The 21,655-nt window shown below is 33.4% G+C and overlaps 1 protein-coding gene across 2 annotated transcripts in view; it reads right to left on the bottom strand.

The window, feature by feature from the left end:
• ERBB4 (erb-b2 receptor tyrosine kinase 4) overlaps nt 1–21,655 on the bottom strand; it is a 987,764-nt gene that overhangs the window by 450,164 nt on the left and 515,945 nt on the right. For both annotated transcript variants that reach the window (XM_031678247.2, XM_031678250.2), the window contains exon 3: nt 80–266. In XM_031678247.2, coding sequence (XP_031534107.1) covers nt 80–266 — 187 coding nt within the window. The remainder of the gene's footprint in view (nt 1–79; nt 267–21,655) is intronic.

Here is a 21,655-nt window from a genome sequence, read left to right as displayed (position 1 = left end):
TAATACACACTGCAGAAACCAGACACACGTAAGTCTACATTGATAAGACTTTATTTGCTATTGTGCCTATTTTCCTTACCTGTCAGGTTCTTCAATCCAAGTTCTTGGAGTCCAAAGTTTCCATCTTTTCTGTAGTTTAAAAATATTGCCAAGGCATAACGGTCCTCATAAAGTTTTGTCCCACGGATAATGCGTAAATTCTCCAGAGGCAGGTAGCGAAACTGATTAAGAGCCACCAGCACGTAGCCCGTGACTTCTCGTATGGACTGAAAAGACACAAAAGATTGCTCGTGTTAAACAAAAAAGCTGCTGGTCAGCATGTTTAGGTAGTTGTCCAGATAAAAATGAGTTTTTTAATTTGAATTTTCAGCTTTTAATTGAGTACACTAATTTCCACATCATATTGTACATAGTTGCCTTAACATACAAGATCACAAGGGTTAGAATCTCGTTTGAAGTATGAGCTGTATTTTTTTAGGTCATGAATGTGCTTCTAGTAAAAAATAATGAGTTTTATTTTATGAAGCATTCTTCAAGCCTGAGATCTGATTATAATTAAAGGAATAAAGATCTCATTCATGGACAGACTAAAATGAGGTAAGAAAACATAACCATCAATCAAACTTTATATTTTAAAAAAAGCATATTGATAAACTTGTTGCAAACAAAACAATGCTGCATTGGATTGTAGACTGGGATAGATTTTAAACTGCTGTGTTAGTGTTTAATGCTATAATTTCAAAGAACAATCACCTTATATATCCCTGGAGAACATACACACACACACACACACACACACACATATGTATAAAGAATATGCATTAGATACTGATTATAGTTTCTAATTTGATTATGACCACAGTTTTTATTTTTACTGTCTATTGTTTAAATATAGTTGTCTATAAGTTAATTACTGGAAGATTTATGAGACATTTTAAAGCAAAAAATGTCACAAACAAGGTTTTAGGCTTCATCTAAAGCTATAGTTTTTAGTAAAATGTACACAAACATAATGATGGTAATGAACATATATGTTAATTTTGTAAAATTTAAATATAATGCAAAAGTGCTAAAATATTTGATACTCTTTAATGTCAATTTCATTTTATTTTAGACCTTTAGATTTCAGATGTCCCTGTGCTCAGTCCTTGGTCCTCTCTTCTTTGTCTACTCTTACTCCCTTGTCCTTGTCTTATCCAATTTCAAGGTTGAGGACTTCCAAAATTTTACTGCCAAACCATCCCCTGAACTCCAGAGTCATATCCAGCTGCCTATTCTGCATCTTCACCATCTTTACTTGGATGCCTCGTGGATTTCTCATAAGCACCTATGCAAGACTGAACACCTGTCTTCCTTCCCCAGCCCTCCAGCAGCCTTTCTCATCTCAGTTTTTGTCAATCTACCCTTCCCGTTATTCAGGCCAAAGTCTTGGGGTCATCTTGACTGCTTTCACACACCAAATGCAACCCATCCTATTTGTTCTGTCTTTAAAGGATTAGGAATTCAACCACTTGGGGTATCCACTGGTATCATCTGAGCCACCATCATTCCTCCCTGATTACTGCAGTAGGTCTCCAGGTTTCTATTCCAGTGCCTTATGGTGTATTCTCAGTAAATGCTAGCTCTGATCTTTTTAAAATGAAAATCATATCATGAGGCTTCAATTCTTAAGGCTTAAATGTCTCCTAAATCACTCAGAGTAACAGTCAAAGTTCTTTCAATGATCAGTCAAAATCTCTATCTGTGCTGTCCAGTACAGTAACCACTTAGCCATACCATCGGCTATTGAGCAACTGAAATGTAGCTAGTATGGATTGAGATGTGTTGTCAGTATAAAATACACTCTGAATTTCAAAGATTGCATGTTGAAATGAAAACATTTTAGATAAATTGATTTACATTAGATATGTTATTAAAGTTGAGTTTACCTGTTTCTTTTGACCCTTTTATTGTGGCTACATGACAATTTAAAATTATATTTTTTATGGCACTCAATATATTTCTACTGGAGAGTGCTACCCTGTATGATCCGGTCATCATTCATTTTCTGACTTTTCTCTTTTTAACTCTCCACCTTGCTCACTCTATTCCAGTTTCGCTGGTTTCTTTACTGTTCTTTCAACACACTGAGCATGGCGCTTCCTCAAGGTGCTCACTGCACTATCAAGGGCCTGAGCTTCTCTCCTTTTGTTATCTTCTTGGCTGATATCCTCACTGCCTTTAAGTTTTTGCTCAAATCTCACCTTTTCAGTTGAGGCCAATCCTGATTGACCTATTTACCATGGCAATCCTCCCACCTTTCTTTGCTCTAATTTTTATCATTTCTACAGTACCTCTCACCCTCTAAAATGCTATATTGTTTATATATTTACTGCATTTAGTATTTGCGGACTTTGTCTTCACACTCAGGAAAAAAGAAGAGGTTTATGAGTAAAGTAGCAATATCAGTAGCAATATTGCTGTGTTTATTGGAGGGATAAACTCTTTCTGGCTATTACTTAATAAAGCTGTGCCACCTGGTATAGCTTTTGGACCACACATTAGCAGAGGCTGCAAATAATGGAGGCCCTAGTGTAAGAAGCATTATAGATAGGAGCCAAGAACAATGATGAACACATATAGAAAGATCAACTAAACATAGAAGAGGATGCTCCAAGTGCCCTTAGATATACGAGAAAAGTGAAATATAACTAAGAAAATCTTTGTATTCACATATTATTTAACATATATATATATACATATATATTTGAATTGATTACATTGTAAAATATATGTACTTCTAAATCCAGAGTATGAATTAAATTATTCTTAGAAACATTTTTGTTATCTTCATAAAAGTTCCAGTTAAAATTAATAGCTACTCACTTATTCGGATTCTGGAATTGAAGTGATATACTGTTTTAATTGAGATTCTAGTGTCTAAAATGAGTCTCTTTCATTATCTGTTCTGCTTATTTATTACTCTCTGGTCTTGCAAAAATAATGCATGTAACTTAAACATTAGCTTACCAATCCTTTTCCTGTGGGAACTCTGGGCATCATTACATGCCAGTGCTGAGAAAGCATATGCTCAACTCATTTTAAACAAAGCCACTCGTAAGAAGGTGATATATAATATATTCATAATGAATTATTTGGTAATAATGATGGTGAAGATCCTATTCACCTTATCCCAAACATCCCTTCCTCCTACTGAGCAATAATGTAAATATTAAGAGAGAAAAAGATTATAGCAAATCCCTCAACCCAAGATTTATTGCTCTAACCTTTTCTATCTGAAGGTGCTCATGAAACCACAGAATTTTTAAAGAACTATAGGAGACAAAGATAAAATTCTTATATTTAAAAGCCACAAATATGCCTTGATTTTGTCCTCTTAAGTCTTCCGTTTTCTGGTATTCACGGTCACATTCTCTCAGGTACTCTTAAACTCTTTCTCTGAACAAGTATCCTGAAACATCTCAATAGGAAACTCCACGGCAGATACTGTGAGCTACAATGCATACCAATTGCAAATAAAATTACAGGAAACAACTTAGTAACAGTAGAATCACTTAATGCTAAAAAGAGTCAGTAACATGGTTATGAGTTAATATTGGCAGCTCACTAGGAAACCTAGGTAGAAAGTCAAGAGATATCTAAGAGTGTCAATTGAGTTTACAATGTCTGATAAGGTCACATAATCATGTAGTTCTCTACTGTTCCTCTCCTTTCAGCCATCAGGAAGAACCGGAGTACCACAAGCTTTTTAACTGTCTTGAAGCTTTTTACAAAAATAAAAACAACTTTTAGACATATAGACTTAGCTATGAGAAGTATAACAGTGAGAAATGTGGGCTCAACTGCCAGGCAAAGCTGGACTCAAAAGCTAGCCTTTATGCTTTCTAGCTTTGTGGTTTTGATCAAGTTATTTATCGTCACTGAGTCTCAGTTATACCTCTCTTATCAAGGTGCAATAAGGATTAGAAGATATAAGAAAAATGTTTGGCAGATTACAAGAGTTCAAAAAGTTCTAGCTATTATAAATACTATTATCTCTCGTAATAGCCAAGATATATGAACTATCTGTGACAATCTGAGTTGAAAACAAAAATAATTATAACATAAGAATCATTGTTTTTAATCTCTTTGCTATGTGACCTTCGGTATGCTTGTATCTCGCCTCTTCAACTTGCAATTCATTCCTAAATTACAGGATTAGTTCCTTATAATATCATTTCTGTGTACGTTACAGCTGTTAGTACAGACTCTGGCACTGACTAGACATTCAATAATGGCTGTTGAATAAAGAGGAATTAAAGAGTAGAATGCAATGTTTAAGGTCTTTTAAGATACTGTTTTCCATGGAAAATGATTTTATGAACCTTCTGCTAATAAAAAACATTCCTTAGACAACACAATCTTGACTTGTGCCCAAGGACCACAATGGTAAATAGAAATCATAAGAATGACTCAGCAAGGAGAAAACCCTGACTCTGGTTCTGGCTTAGTACGTTTAGTCCCAGGAAACTGCCTATTTTGTCAATGGAAGGGTGAATACACACCTACAGACATCTCTCTCACTTCTTGTGGTGTAAGCTTGCTGACTAAAACTGATTGATTTCCATTGTCAATGTACACCTCTACAGTTGCTTTCTTCAAGGAGTGAATACATTGATGATCATTAAACCCTTAAATGCTTCAAAGCTCTTCTAACTCACAGGACAATTTGTTCTGCTCATGGCATTTGATGATCAAAATCAAAAGAAATGGAAAAACGAAAGAATTCTGACCAACTTCTCACACCATATTCTCAATAACCTAGAAAAAAATGCATGGTTTCTTCTGAAGGACAGAAATTTGTAACCATTTTTCCCACATAATATTTTAAGAAAGAACGTGAAATCTGCAGTTATAAACTTCCCAGGATTTTCATGGGTGCCATTCAATCAGAGATGAGAAGAGATTGTACTGCTTCACTGGGCTTTCAATTTACCTTCAGATCATTCCAGAAAAAATCAGGCTTTATTATTTCTAAACCTCTATTTCATTTCACAACTCTTAAAGCAACTTATTTTTTTTTGTATTTAGTACAATTCCCTTATTCTTTGATTATAGTTGATTTTCTCTAATTTGGTACTTAGTGGGAATAGTGAATAGTTCCTTAAATATTCCTTCATCTACCTGAAGATTCAAGTAATTGCAGTACCTCACAATTCTTGAATATTTAATCAGTGTTTAGGGATAATTTAATGCACATTAAAAGCAATAATACATTCTTGGCTAAATGTGTAAATCATTGCTTTCTGGATTTTTTTCCTATCCAAATCACACATCAAATCCTTGTTATTTTTCTTTAATACAAGCAACACTTTGAAAACATACCTATTTACTTTTGTTAAGACCTTCTGTAGCAAGTCAAAATAGTTCTGAATTCTCAACTTCTACACCAGTGTCTTAAGCACCTACACCCAATAAGATAACATCCACAATTAATACTAACATATTCCATCAGTCAAGACATCCACAAATATAATGATGACTACTCATGATCAGCAGACTTGCTATTTAATAAATCTGTAGTATCACAGAGAATAGTGAGGATAGAGAACTGTGGGAGTGGGGAATTAGGAGGAAACTCCTTCTGCTGAATGACTATAGAATATATGTGTTCTCTGACAGTAACAAATGTAGTAGCAAATGGTAACCACCTCTCTATCAGTAGGGCTTTCCATTAAGTTTCCCTAGGTAGTTAATTTCTGTCCCTGCCCTTACAGCAAGTCTGAGAATTTCTAAAGCAGGGAACATTCTTTACTATAATATAAGATTAAGAAATTCACCAGGAAAAAATTAAGAAGCATATAGCAAACATTACATATTCCTGCTGCATGTAGAGACAGTAACTGATTCACTATATATCTCACTCTCATGTGAAACGTCTAAACACTATAGCGTATTTGGCTTTGGAATCTTGCTTTCAGTTTTCCCACTTTCCTTAAAAAATCCATTGATTAGGCCATACAGTCAAACAGGGATTCAAAGTCTAATCTAATTAGATTAGGAAAAACAGGGTAATGCAAAATATCATGTAGCAGACTACGGTAGATTTGAATTTATGCTCATTTTACAGAGCATGAAATAACACTCGAAGGGCAGAGAACTTAATCTATTTCTTCTCAGCAAAACTGCTATTTCTAGCCACTACCACCCAGTCTCTTAGGTGCCAGTACTGCTACAATTCCTACTTTCTAAGAATCTACAGGCCACTTATTCATCACTGGCCACTTAGCCAGCTTTCAACTCATGACTTCCTTGCAGTGAATACCATAGTTCCATTGAAAAAAAGAACTACTGAAATCACCTCTCGCAGAATAAGCATCTTTTTCTTTGTCTTCTATATCTTTCTTAGTTGACCAGAGGGTTCTTAATAGTCCTCGTTCAGGTCTACATTCCCAACTGGTCCTTCACTTCCTGATCTTATATTTGCTATACTGCTGTGTCATAGACTTGTTACACTACAGTTAGGTTACACAAATTAAATTTGGAGCTTTCATAAATCCATTTACATAATCATACACAAATCTCAATTTTAAGTGTCTATATTTTAAAATATATATATACTGTTAAAATTTCCATCATCTCTTAAAATATATATTATTCCCATGTGTTTATATAACTATGATTACATTTTAAACCTGAATTCCAAATAAACATTTTAACACCCTTATAATTATTTAAAATATAATATTGAGGCAGGGTATAGCTCAGTGGTACAGCATGCTTAGCATGTATGATGTCTTAGGTTCAATCCCCAGTATCTCCATTAAAAAAATACAGTAATAAGATTTATTGCTTCTGAAAACAAGATGATAAAGCAGGCAGATCCTGAGTTCACCTCCTTTCATGGAAACACCAAAATTACAACTACATATAGAACAACTATCTCTTAAAACAAATTGAAGGCTAGCAACTTAGGATATGAAGAAAAGGAAACACTGAGATGGGGGAGAGGGGGCAGAAATGTGGCCTGGCTGGAGCTCTCAACTCTGTGAGATATCACAACCATGAAGATTTCCCCTGAGGAGTAAGGAGTCTGGACCCATGTAAGGCTCCCCAGCCTGGGGTACTTGCACTGAGAAGACAAGGCTCTATACTCTCTGGCTTTGAAAACCAGCAGAGCATACAAGTGGAAGAGCAGGAGGGCTATGGGAAACTGAGATTCTGTTCTTGAAAAGATTGCACACAAACATCTTGGCAAACCATGACCAGAAACCTACAACAGATACGCAAAAATAAAGGGGAAAAAAAAAAAGAATGTAAACATAGCTCTAAGAAAGTCATCAAATCACAAAGGAATAGAAGAAGAAGAAAAGAACAGAGGGAAACTACAAAAGCAACCAGAAAAGAACACAATGGCAATAACTAAACTTATCAATAATTATGTTAAATATAAATAGATTAAATGCCCCAATCAAAAGGCATAGGGTGGCTGAATGGAGGAAAAAAACAGAACAAATAAATAAACAAACAAACGAAAAATCAAAATAGGACCCATACATGTGCTGCCTCTACAAGACTGACTTCGGATCTAAATATACGTACACACAGACTAAAAGTGAAGGGATGAAAAAAGATATTTTATTCAAAGAAAAACAAAAAGAAAGGTAGAATAGCAATACTGTATATTAGACAAAATACAATTTAAAACAAAGGCTGTCACAAGAGACAAAAAAAGCATTACATAATGCACTCAACACAGGAGCACCTAAACACATCAAGCAAATATTAACAGACATAGAGACATTGATAGAAAATAATAGTAGAGGATTTGAACACCCAATAAACATCAATGGATAGACCATCCAGACAGAAGATCAATAAGAAAACATTGGTCTTAATTGACACATTAGACCACATAGACTTAAAAGGCATATACAGAGCATTCCACCTCCAAACAGAAGAATAAACATTACTTTCAACTGAACATGGAATATTCTCCAGGAAAGATCATATGTTAGGCAAGTCTCTTTATATTTAAGGTTGAAATCATATCAAGCATCTTTTCCAGTCACAATAGTATGAAACTAGAAAGCAATTACAAAAACAAATAATGAAAAAAAAACCCACAAACACATGAAGGCTAAACAACATACTACTAAACAAACAGTGGGTCACTGAAGAAATCAAAGAGAAAATTACAAAAAAATTTTTTGAGACAATTGAAAATGGAAAGACAACATTCCAAACTTTATTGATCACAGCAAAAGCAGTTCTAAGAAGAAAGTTTATAGCAATGCAGGTCTACCTTGAAAAGCAAGACTCATCTAAAATAAACAATCTAACTTGCATCTAAAGGAACTAGAAAAAGAACAAAGCCCAAAGTTAATAGAAGGAAGGATCAGAGCAGAAATAAATGAAATAAAGACTAAAATACATATAGAAAAAAATCAATGAAACTAAGAGCTGGTATTGATAAAGATAAACAAAATTCACTTTGGCCAGACTCATGAAGAAAAAGAGAGAGCTAATTAATAAAATCAGAAATAAAAGAGGCAAAGTTACAAATAACATCACAGACATACAAAGGATCATATGAGATTACTATAAAAATTAAAAGTCAACAAATTGAATAACCTAGAAGAAAATATTAAAATTCCTAGAACTACACAATCTTTCAAAACTGAATCAAGAAGAAATAGAAAATATGAATAGAATGGTCATTAGTAATGAGATTGAATCAGTAATCAAGAAAACTTTCAATAAAGATAAGTCCAGGACCCAAAGGATTCACAAGTAAATTCTACCAAACATTTAGAAAGAGTTAATACCTATCCTCAAACTTTTCAAAAAGTAGAAAAAAAATGAACACTTTCAAACTATCCTATGTGGCCAACATTACCTTGATACAAAAACCAAATAAAGACACTGAAAAAAAAATGACAGGCAATATTTCTGTTGAATATACATATAAAATTCATCAACAATATATTAGCAAACCAAATTCAATAATCTCTAAAAAGGATCATACCTTTGATCAAGTGGGATTTATTGCAGGGAGGGAAGGATGGTTCAATACGGCAAATCAATCAATGTGATATACCACATTAAGAAAAGGAAGGAGAATAAATCACATGATCATCTCAGTAGACACAGAAAAAACATTTGACAAAATTCAACATTCGTTCATGATTAAAAACTTTCAGTATTTGCAATAGCCAAGATATGGAAACAACCTAAGTGTCCATCAACAGATAAACGGATAAAGAAGACATGATGTATACGTATAATGGAATATTACTGAGCCATAAAAAGAATGAAATTTGCCATTTGCAACAACATGGATGGATCTAGAGGGCATTATGCTTAGTGAAATAAGTCAGGGAAAGAAAAACAGATACTGTATGTTATCACTCATATGTGGAATCTAAAAAATAAAGCAAACAAATAAGTATAACAAACAGAAACAGACTCACAGACACAGAGGACAAACTAGTGGTTACCAGTGGGGAGAGAGAAGGGAGGAGGTGCAAGATAGGGGTAGGGGATTAAGAGGCACAACTACCATATATAAAATAAATACATTGCAAGAATATATTACACAGCATAGGGAATATAGCCAATATTTTATAACTTTAAATGGAGTATGATTATTAAAAATACTGAATCACTCTGTTGCAAACCTGAAACTAATATAGTGTTATAAATCAACTATATTCATTAAAAAAAACACTGTCAGCACTTTCGTACATCTGAGACATGGATCAAAGCATTATAATATTTATCTAATTGTACATGTGACAAGTACTTTCCTTCACAGAGAATCAAACTGGTTAGGCAGTGCAGCCCAATGTTTATACTTGGGTGCTGCAGTCTAACAGATCCTAGTTTGATTCTTATCTCCTTTACTTATTGACCTTGCAAGAGTTATTTAATCTTAACTTCTCTTCTGAAATACAGGGAAAAAATCTTCTAAATGATTAAAAGTTGAAGATCTTCAAAAGATAATCAATGTCCTCAAAATATTATTGTTAGTTCAATTATACAAAATTTACAAATATTTTGTGTATTTTAAGAATGGTAAATAATATGGAAGCAAATATATATTTGACATGAAGTTGATTAATTAAATAATTGGTACTACAACGTGCACAAAGTTGTGAACTCCAGTCAGACTGTCTGTCGTGGGCTGAATTTTGACTCCTCAAATTTATATGTTAATTCCTAACTCCCAGTATACTAGAATGAGACTCTGAGTTAGGGTCTTTACAAAGGCAATTAAATTAAAATGAGGTCATTAGCCCTAATCCAATGACTGATATCCTTAAAAGAAGAGAAATTTGGAACACAGACACAGATGCAGGGAAGATGAAGAAAAGAGACATAAGGAAAAAACTACAAGCCAATGGAAAACGGAAGGAAGGAAGGAAGAGAGAAACGAAAGAAAAGAAAGAAAGAAACAGCCCTGCTGACAACTTGATCACAGAGTTTTAGCCCCAAGAATTGTGAGAAAATAAATTTCCACTTAAGCATCCCAGTCTGCGGCACTTTGTTACGGCAGCCTAGTAAACTAACACACTGCCTACATGCACAATCTAGCATTTAACAGCGTTATGTTGTGTGAATTATTTGTCCTTCTGTGCCTCAGTTTCTTCATCTGTAAAATATTGATATGAAGTTCCCAAATTCCTAGATTATTTTGAGAATTAATTCCCTGTAAGTTGTTTAAGAAACGGTCTGGCTTATTGTAGGCTCTCAATGTTAGCTGTTACTGTTTTGTTTGTTTGTTTGTCTGGTTGGTTTTTTTTTTTTTTTCTGAATCCAGTATCTTTACTCGTCTTCAACATGCTGCCTTTGTTGCACAGTGTATATAAAACTGTGTTTCTCTGTCTAAAGGAATAACTATGCATTACCAGAATTTAGATGAGAAAACTGCTTGATACCATTGCAGTCTACAATTGAGAGTGACAGCTTCATGTCTGAGGTCCTTTATAAATGTGATTTTTCCCCTCTCAAAATTTAAAGGAAGAATATGGGCCTTTATGAAATGATGTGTGACAACAGCTGCCTCGTTTGAAAAGCCTATGGGAAACGACCTTTGAGAATGTGGAAGTTAGAGGTGATTGCTTTTGTTACTAGTCTGTTTTTATTTTTAAATGAAAAGGGTGAGCAATTTCAGAAACAGTAGAGCCAAAGTATCAGGCTTGGATTTGACAAGACTGCCAAGATACACTTTAATATCTGTGTAAATATTTGCTTGTGAAAACAGAAAACAAAGGCTTAATTAATTTATAAAGAGTAAATACTTGCTTTAGTCATTTCTTCAGTGACAATAGGGTCTTATGTTATTTATGATGTTCTTAATATTCACTTCAAACAAATATAGCCGGTATCTATACACACCTGTAGGTACAACCAGGACTACAGACATAACATGAATTGAGATCGGGGTCTTGAGACTAAGTCCTAAAATGCTTTTCATATTTAGTCTCCTTATGCAAGTTAAAACTTTCTAAGTGGCTATTAATTATTTCTAATAATTATATTAACTCATATTTATTCAGTGTTTTCTGTATGTGAAGCATTTTTATAGGTCTTATTTTTTTTCCCGTTCACATTAACTCTTTGATTTAAATATTGTTGTCTCCATTTTACAGACGAAGAAACTTAAGTTACATAATATGCCCAAAGTCACATAAACAAAAAAGTGAGTGGGGAAATATTAAAAAACAAATCTGTCTCGTTCCAGGGTTCAAAATCATTTCAGATATAACTTTCAGAAAATTGGTGCCAGTTAGCCCCTGAGAAGTAATATTCATTGCAATATGGTCTAAAATTGTGACATAAAAATACCATATTTTATCAGTCTCCCAAGGCAATAGAAATGAAAGCAAAAATAAACAAATGGGACCTAATTAAACTTATAAGCTCTTGCACAGCAAAGGAAACCATAAGCAAAGCAAAAAGACAACCTGCAGATAGGGAGAAAATATTTGCAAATAATGCAACCAACAAAGGTTTAATTTCCAAAATATACAAGCAGCTCATATAACTCAATAACAAAACAAACAAACAAATAATCAAAAAATGGGCAGAAGACCTAAATAGACATTTCTTGGAAGAAGACATACAGACGGCTGATAGGCACATGAAAAGATGCTCAACTTCACTAATTATTAGAGAAATGTAAATCAAAATTACATTGAGGTATCACCTTACATTGGTCAAAATGGTCATCATTAAAAAGTCTACAAATAATAAATGCTGGAGAGGGTGTGGAAAAAAAGGGAGTCCTTCTGTATTTTGTTAGCTGGAATGTAAACTGGTGTAGCCACTATGGAAAATAGTACGGAGGTTCCTTAAAAACTAAAAATAGAGTTGCCATATGATCCAGCAATCCCACTCCTGGGCATATATCCAGAGAAAACTCTAATTCAAAAAGATATATGCACCTCAGTTTCATAGCAGCACTATTTACAATAGCTAAGACATGGAAGCAATCTAAATGTCCATTGACAGAGGAATGGACAAAAGAATAATACACAGACATAAAAATGAAATAATGCCATTTGCAGCAACATAGATGCACCTAGAGATTATCATACTAAGTGAAGTAAATAATAAAGAAAAAGATAAATAGCATATGGTATCACTTATATGTGGACTCTAAAATATAATACAAATGAATTTATTTACAAAATAGAAACAGAATCACAGACATAGAAAACAAACTTATGGTTACCAAAGGGGAAAGAGGATGGGTGAGGGATAAATTAGGAGTTTGGGATTAGCAGATACAAACTATTACATATAAAATAAACAACAAGGTCCTACTGTACAGCACAGGGAACTATATTCAATATCTTATAATAAACCATAATGGAAAATAACACATACACATACACACACACACACACATATACATACAACTGAATCACTTTGATGTACACCAGAAACTAACACAACACTGTAAATCAAATATACTTGAAAAAAAAAAAAGAATTTCACACTCTAAGTTCTTTTTATGAAAAAAACTATCTAAGCTAGAATACCTATCAATAGTAACTGCAACATGATTCATATATTTCTAAATTCAAAATATATTAAGATGTACAAAAAGTAAACCTAAAATTTTAAAATAGCATTCTCCTAGGCGGCAAGAAACTAGAGGTCTTTTCAAATAAATATGCAGAATCAAATGAGATTCTGTACATGAATTCATGATGTAAATGTGACAAAACAATCCTAATGCAAAAGGGCTGAGTGTCACTATCAGATGGAAAAAGAAAGTCATTTGAATTTGGAGAGCTACTTCTTAGCTATATGACCTACATCATAGTACTTGCCTAAACATATGCGTTCTTAATCAAATTTTTGAAAAAGAAAATAAAGGATTGTTATTTTTGTTTAATTTGAAAACTAAACCAATTTATACTTAAAGAAATTGGCACATAGTAGTTATTTAATACATATGCACTGACTTCCTTTCCTCAAAAAAAGTCCTTAAGTCTCTGCTTTTAGCTTCATCCATCTACCCATCCAACCATCCATCCATCCATCCATTCATTCATCCAATTACTTATTACTTAAATGTTTATTGTCGACCTACTACGTAAGAAGCACTATTCTAGGTGCAGGAGACACACTGGTGCTTAGAACACACATGGTCCCAGCTCTCATGGTGATTACTTTCTTCATCACTTCCAGTATTAGTCTAACAACTAGATTGGCACTAAGAAAAAAAGTTCAACCAAGAAAAACATGAAGTGACTTGAAAGCTAATTCTTCTCTCTTTGTTTCTTTAAACATAAATTGTTATTTTATAACCTCATGCATTAAACATCTCTTTATCTTGTATAAAGTTATCCCATATTCTGTCACACATTGCTCCCTTCCATTTCTGAGAAAGAATCTGCATTTTTCTTTTGACACAATTTCTTACCAAGACATACACTTGTGTATGCATCTGTGTGTGTGTGTGTGTGTGTGTACATGTGTTTTCAGCAGCTTCAAATAAACAACTTCACCACTATACATTCCACATTCTTTTATCCCTTTACTGGAATCTTACAGTGAAGAAGTCACCAGTGTCTTCTAAGATAGCACAGACATTATCTACAAGGTAAAAAGCATGTTGATTCCAAAATCATTTTTAGAGATCATTTTTTTTGCCTATTTTTGATTTCATTCACTCAACAAACTATTTATAATGTGTTAGAAGCCATGTTTTGCTTTGGGGTTAAGGACCTAGCATCTAGTTTGTGGTTTTCAAATATGTTTTCTTGAAATTCAATTTGAAATATGCCTTGTTTTCAAATTTCATAGAGAAATTTCAGCTTCTGGGTCTGGAGCAAGAAATTCACATGACGATCTGAAGCATTTCATTGTACCAGACAGTGAGGATACCATCACAAATTACTAACGTAGGATCAAAAGGGTTAAAGAACCAACTGAAAGAGACCCTTCCTGGCTACTAATTGAGGAAGGAGAATTTCAAAAACAATCATAATAACAAATGATTGAGTCTTATGAAACACATTTAAATCTATGAGAACATAATATTAAGTGAAATTAATCAGCACCTTTGGATAATAATATTGAACCAATTTATTTTCTTAAAAAATTAGAAAATAATCAAGTGTCTGTCCTTTTTTCTATATGAGTTGTAACAATGGGTAACCGAACAACAGATTAAAAGCAGCACATCTTTATAAAGTATTCCAACTAATAAATAAGAAAAAAGTTAAAATGAGTATTAATCTATTGGTTTATTAACTGTAACCAATATAGCATACTAATGTAAGATGTTAATGACAGAGGAAACAGTATGATCTATTTGGAAACTCTCTATACTTTCTTCACAATTTTCCTACAAACCTAAAACTTCCAAAAAGACAATTTATTTTAAAAATTAGAGCAGTATTATTCTGAATTTTTTTCATGAATTAATGGGTGTAGGTATGTAGCAACAGTGACTGGTCATTGCAAATAATATCACAGTAATAGAGAAGATTAATATGAAGCAATTTTCCATGGTTCTTCTGCATGGTTTATATCAGCTTTTGTCCCAGACTACCTTTTTTCAAGGATGAATGGAGCAAACAGCACTGGAATATAATGACAGTTTTTCCTTCCAGGATAGAGGGCAAATTTGCAACCAAGCCTCTTTCGAAGATTGAGATGTCCTATGCTCAGAATTCCTCCCCTGTGGCACAAGTCCATTTTGTGTACAATATCTACCTGTGTGCACCTCCCAGTCACCCCCACGGGACCTGCTCCAGGAGAAAGGGGAAACCATGTACACATGAAGCTCATGCTGACCATGCTGTGCCATAGCGTCTGGAGTCTTCTGCCGACACACGTGCCAGGCTAACTCGTTAGCCTGTAAACAGGCTAAGACCTCAAAACTCCCAACAGTGCTCATAACAACTGGTCATTATGTACCTCTGGCTGAACACACCACCACCTATGGTTTCACTAAAGGAATTGAACATGGATATGACAAAGTCTCTGGGTCCAGCTGCTGATTTGGAGGAACTGGAGAAGGCAGAAGAACGTGTTGAACTCTATCATGAATAAACATTCAAAAATACTCCAGGCTCTGGAAAACTCTACGGAAAAATGTTTCAGGCTTGAATGGATAAATTATAAGAGGGTGGGGGAGAAAAAGAGGAACCCGTAATTTAAAGTCTTAAACTAAAAAAAAATCTTTACCAAACTAAACTTTAATTCTAAGGATGTATAATTCAGTGATTATAAAGTATAAAGACACACAAGACAGTAATTATATAAAAGGAAGGATGATGGCTACTTTCGTAGAGAAATGGGTTTGAGACTTGCATGAGACACACTGCTGAGTTTCTGGGGATGGCTAGCAAAGTTCTAATTCTTGATGTAGACGAACAGTTACAAGAGTGTACGCTTCTAAAAACTCCTTAAACTAAGTTTCAGTATTTGTGCTGTATTTGTAACATAAAGGTTATAAAAAGAAGTTAGCAGGTGGTAAACACAAGGAAGCACACAAAGATGTCCCTTAATGTGGAGACATTTTACCATTTGATATCTGAAATTTAGGAATCAAACGATTTCAGATTGCATGGTGTTTCCTGCTATCAAATCCTCTTTATTCAGACTCAGGCATGGAATATGTGAGTAAGGCACGCTTGTGCAGCCCGGGCGGAGAGAATACCATGTCTTATGGCAAAGTGCCTTGAAAGAGTAGGGTGTGCTCACAGGTCTAAAAGTTCTCAACCGTAAACGAGGCCAGGAGGACAAGAGACTCAATTGGAAAAAGGCAATGGAAGAATTCAAATTTTTACCTTTCAGGCAGTAGGGAATTAGTGGCGCTGTATACAAGGACATTAAGCTGTGATTTGTTTTGTGGAATTATCTGCCTGGTTGCAGTGTTAAAAATGGGGCAGGGGAATGAGAGGCCGGTTGAGAAAGGTAAGGAAATCCCTGCCAGACAAGAGATGATGGTGGCGTGAATACAGAATGGCCAAGGATGAGATTCAAGCCATCTTCCTGAGGTGGAATAACAAATAGTTCAATGATTTAGTGGATATGGGGATGAAGGAAGAAAATGAAACAGGAAACGACTAGTTTGTTTGTTTGTTTGTTTGCTTTTTAGCTTGGGAGATTGGTAGATGGGACTGTCGTTAACCTGGGTAAAGAACAAGTTTGTGAAGAGCATTTTCCCAAATACTATACAAACGTTTGGTTTTCTGAAGCTAAATTAACATATTCTTCTTTGCAAATTCTTTTAAATAATATTATCATCTGCATATCTGTTAAATCTGGATAGAAGGCATATGTGTCTGATATATTTTTCTGTGTTTAGTATGTTTTTTAACTTAAAAAGAATGTTAGCACCTTGGATTTCATATATATTTATGGGTGTCAATTTATATTATTCTTACATAAATACAACACAATGGTTCTCAGTCGGGAATGTTTTGCTCCCCATAGGACGTTTGGTGATGTCTGGAGACATTTACATTTGTCACACCTGGAGCAGGCTGGCATCTAATGGATGGAGATCTGCGATGCCAGTAAATATCACGCATGCATCCCCAACAGAGAATCTTCAAATCCAAACTGTCCATAGGACCAAAATTGAAAAATCCTGGTATAGACTTACTAATTTGGGGCAACTGCTTAATTTTATTGCTTGTAGGTTTTCAAAAAGTAGTGAAAATTGTGTCCACTAGGGTACTTTTAACATGATCTATAAAATATTCATACAAAATATTTATATTAATATTCCTATAAAATCTATTTTCTTAACCTAAAGTTATCATTATACATATCCAAAAATATAAGCAGGTAGAAAAATAGATATAAAATAGCTATACAGATATAGACTGACAAAGATGGCTGTATGGATGGTGGATGGACGGATAAATAAATGTCTATAATATGGGTAAATTATACACAAATAAATTTCTCTTTCTTTTTTTTCACTTAATTTTGCAATAGCAAAATTGATTTTTTTTCATTCACTGTTAGAAAGCTTACTTAGTGCAACTCAGGAACATTGAGGCTAAATGTTATATTTATAAACAATTTATAACAAAGTTAGCCATTTCTTAATAGACATAATTCTCCTTTCTCTCTGAGAAGGTATCTTTTGCTAGAAAAATTATATTTTAGTCTCCAAGTTATATTTAATCACCTCAGTTACTCAATAACACAGTAACTAATTTAAATATAAAAAATAACAATGTCTCCTTGTTGGGAGCATATGAAAAAAATGAAGCCTGCCAATTTCTTACATGTGTGGTAGACAAATGCTTATAATCATCTTTTTAAGTTATTCTCATTTATTTTATTCTTGTTAAGCCAATAAATAAAGATACATAGTGTTTCTCTCTTCTGAGTTAACTTCATCACCTTCCTCTTGGATTTGTTAATCACACTAGGCTCCTGCAGTGGTCAACAACACTGAATTACACACCCAAGCGTGGCTACTAGATTCATGACATGCTCATTAACACCTGAGACACAGACATCTCTCCCATCTCCTGGAGAATGAATGTGGGTACTGAGTCCTCATTCCAATCACTGTCTCCATCATCTTCATCAAATCATCTCAGCACTAATGTTTCATATGCACATTACAACTTATAAAGACTTTCAACGTAAATATCACATTTAACCTTCAGTTGGCAACTTCTAAAACAATTCACTAAGTTTCAGTAGAAATTTTTAGAATTGTGGTAAACTCTAAACTGTGTCGAGGCTTTAAGTTCATGAACTACAGGAATCTTAGAAAGGAACTGATATTAATAAAATTAGGGCATAGATGACATTTGATTTAAAGCTCTTAACTTACACCACTGGAAAACATTTCATCTCCCTTTCCTAAAACTTGCTCTTTTAATCCTACACTAATTTCCTTAAGAAGGACCCAATCCTAGTATCCGATGCAATCTCTACTAGCTGACACATGGTTATGAAACTTATAAAATATTCATGCTAAGGTCTGTTTAGCTGACACAGTTACCTCAAATCCCTTGTAGAAAGTATCAGTGTACAAAAAGATAGGTAAAACAAATTAGGTCATGGGCATTAAGTTTCTGCAGAAGGACATTTTCCTACTGCTCAAATTCACGTCTGCTGCTGTTACAACACTACAACCACTATTATTACTATTATTACCATTATTGCTGCTCTTACAATGATTACTCTTTTATGGGCTGGCATTGTGCTTGAGACTTTTACATAGAATATCAAATTTAATTATTATTATCTCCACTTCTTACCTTTCTTTTAAAGACATGTCTAGTTTGATTTGTTCAGTTATACCCCAATTCCTTCACATAAACTGTCACCTATACTGCATAAACACAAGACCCCTGATGATTACCAAATTTTTATAATTGCTCCTGCATTCCACAAAACAATTTATAGATACTGACATGCCATACGGGAAAAGACAATAGGGACAGTATACGCAAATATTTTATGCATCAAGGATTCTATTGAAAATATTGTTATGTTTTCCAACATTAGATCACTATTCTCAGAATGTTATAAAAAACCTGCAAAGATATTAGGAGAGATGTTGCTGTTATTTCCATAAAAGTAAATATCTTATATGAAAAAGGAAAAAAAAATAGTTTAAACTGACAATAATTTAAATAACTCATAGATGTAAATTATCAATATAATCAGTATTGCTATTAATTTTATAAATTACCATAAAATATACATGCTATCTTAAAAGATATTTGTATGAAATAATCACATTTGAATAAATGCTCTAGTGTTAAAAGACATTTCCCAAAGTAACAGCTCTACTTTTCTATTTTACTTCAGAGACTAAAGTACAAATAAGACAGCTAAAATCAACCAAATTGCTATATATACAAATTTTTATAAGTGATACTGTGATTCAAAGCAGAAAATCAAAATCAATACTATTTTTCAGAGAAAATGAAAATAAAAAAATTGAGGTTCTGAATGTGGTAATATTGAAACTTGAAAAGAAAATTTATCTCACAGAATATATCATATAATTTAAAAAGCCATTGGTTTCCATACACACTTCTATAAATTTAAAGTCATATAAATGCATTTACTTTCATTTATATACAAAAAAGCATAAAATAAAGTCATGTTTAAGGAAGAAAGGGCAAAACATATTTATCATTACATTTTAAAAAACCATCTCAATTAAAAATCTTTCAACATAAGTTTATTTTTAAACAAAAATGGAAAAGATAAAATATCACTTAGTGACACAAGGCAAGTGGGTGTTTTTAAATATTAGAAAATACTATATTTTATACAGGTGTATAAATATCATTGGGTGTATATTTTTAAGTCCATCAACTTCTAAGTATTATATTAAAATTTTGAAACTGCAACTTGAAAAACCAATATCCTGTATTTCTCTCCAAGGGCATTATAAGCTTCAGAACACATTTTGCTCAATTTCATCTGAATTTTATCACATCATTATAGAGAAGACAGAGCAAATGACTGCTTACAGATATAAAGTAAATTTTAGGGTCATTAGTATTTAAGTTTTGTATAATTTTATTTGCCTCCCAAAACTAGGTCATGAGCTTTATATAGCATACTATGTTTGTTTGTTTGTTTCTTTCTTTCTTTCTTTTTTAACAGGAATCTCCTGTACAGTGCCTAATATTATGGTAATTATTCAATATTTATTTCACTGAGTTAAATGGGCTGAGGTTTCAGTTTATAACCCTCAATTTCTAACATGTAGGGTTCTAAAAGGACAGATGTCTGAATGGCTTCTCTGAATATATTTTAAACCTAAAGAGAGACAATTGTTCAAAACCTTAACTTTGTTGAATTTGTTCAAAATAGACCATCCATTCATTCTTTTCTTATTCCTTCATTCAGTTAAGTATTTAATGACTGCTTGCTAAATGCTAGGCCTAGGCTTTGTTCGGGAACATTTAAATGAGACAAACCCAAGAGCTTCTCTTTAAAAGCTTGGCATGTAACAGGGAACAGCAGTAAGTACAGAAGTAGCTGCACTTAAGGAGAAAGTGTTATGTAAACATGACAGGAAGCGGTAAGAATAATGCCTTCTGAGATCTCTGAGGTTACAGATGTTAGCAAATTAGGATCTAATGCAGAGAAACAAGCAAGCATTTCCATCTTCCAATCTTTTAATTATCATTTATAAACATGGTAGATAAAATGGAGAATTACCAAAGAAATAGCAACATCTTAAAAATTTATGAGCAGGGCCCACAGATGATGGGATGATGGCCTAATTAGCCTTACTAAGAAACCAACAGAGAACAACACTCTATGAAAGGATCAAAAGTAGATTTCATTGATAAATAGAGATGAAGGGAATTATCTCTTGAAGATAACTGCCAGACAATGCATAAAGCAAAGAGCCAAGATAAGACAAACTAATACAATCTGAAATTCACTTATATTTTTTCCTCATGGAATTAGAATATTTTTATCTTAGTAATTTATTCATTAGTTAAAATTTTGCAGATTATCATTATACATAGCACATAGCATTTTATATCCTTGATTCAGTATATGCTAAGGTGACTTGAAGTGAATCATTTGAAATACAAATACACCTTTTTCTTTTATTTCTGTACAGACTCTAACTATGTAAAACAAGTTAGAGTCTGATAAAGTATCAAACAATTTTTATTGAGACTGCATTTAGGCTAATTAGTTATATTAAATTCAGTAACTACATATTTAAAAATTCCTATCATCTAAGGAATATGCATATTATACTTACATACTAAAGTAGTATGATTAAAAAAAAGTCAAAGTGTTTTAAAAAGCCATTTTCTTGTGCTTTCTCCTTCAAACCGAATATTTTTTCATTTTTTCATCTCACAAACTTGTGATTCTAAACTCCTTTAGGCATCACTGGTTTTTCAGATGTACAGAACAAGCTTCAATGAAAACACTCTCAAATTTTTACTGTGAATGGTTTGGGGGCACAGTTCATGAAAATAGTTTCTCTAGTGCTTGACAGTGAAGCAAATGAAGCATCATTTCAAGAATCACTCTGCCAGTTCGCCAAAATTTTACAATGAGAAGTATTAAGGACGTAAATTTTATGCAGATTTCAGTCAGGGCCAAAAAGGCCATGATTCAGATGAAGGCACTTTTTATAAATTAGAATGAAATATGTAATATATAGAATAGAGACTGTCTC

Source organism: Vicugna pacos, chromosome 5, assembly GCF_048564905.1.
Source record: "Vicugna pacos chromosome 5, VicPac4, whole genome shotgun sequence".
NCBI lineage: Eukaryota > Metazoa > Chordata > Mammalia > Artiodactyla > Camelidae > Vicugna > Vicugna pacos.
The sequence above is the reverse complement of the archived record's forward strand: the minus strand, read 5'-3'. Positions and strand labels throughout refer to the sequence as shown.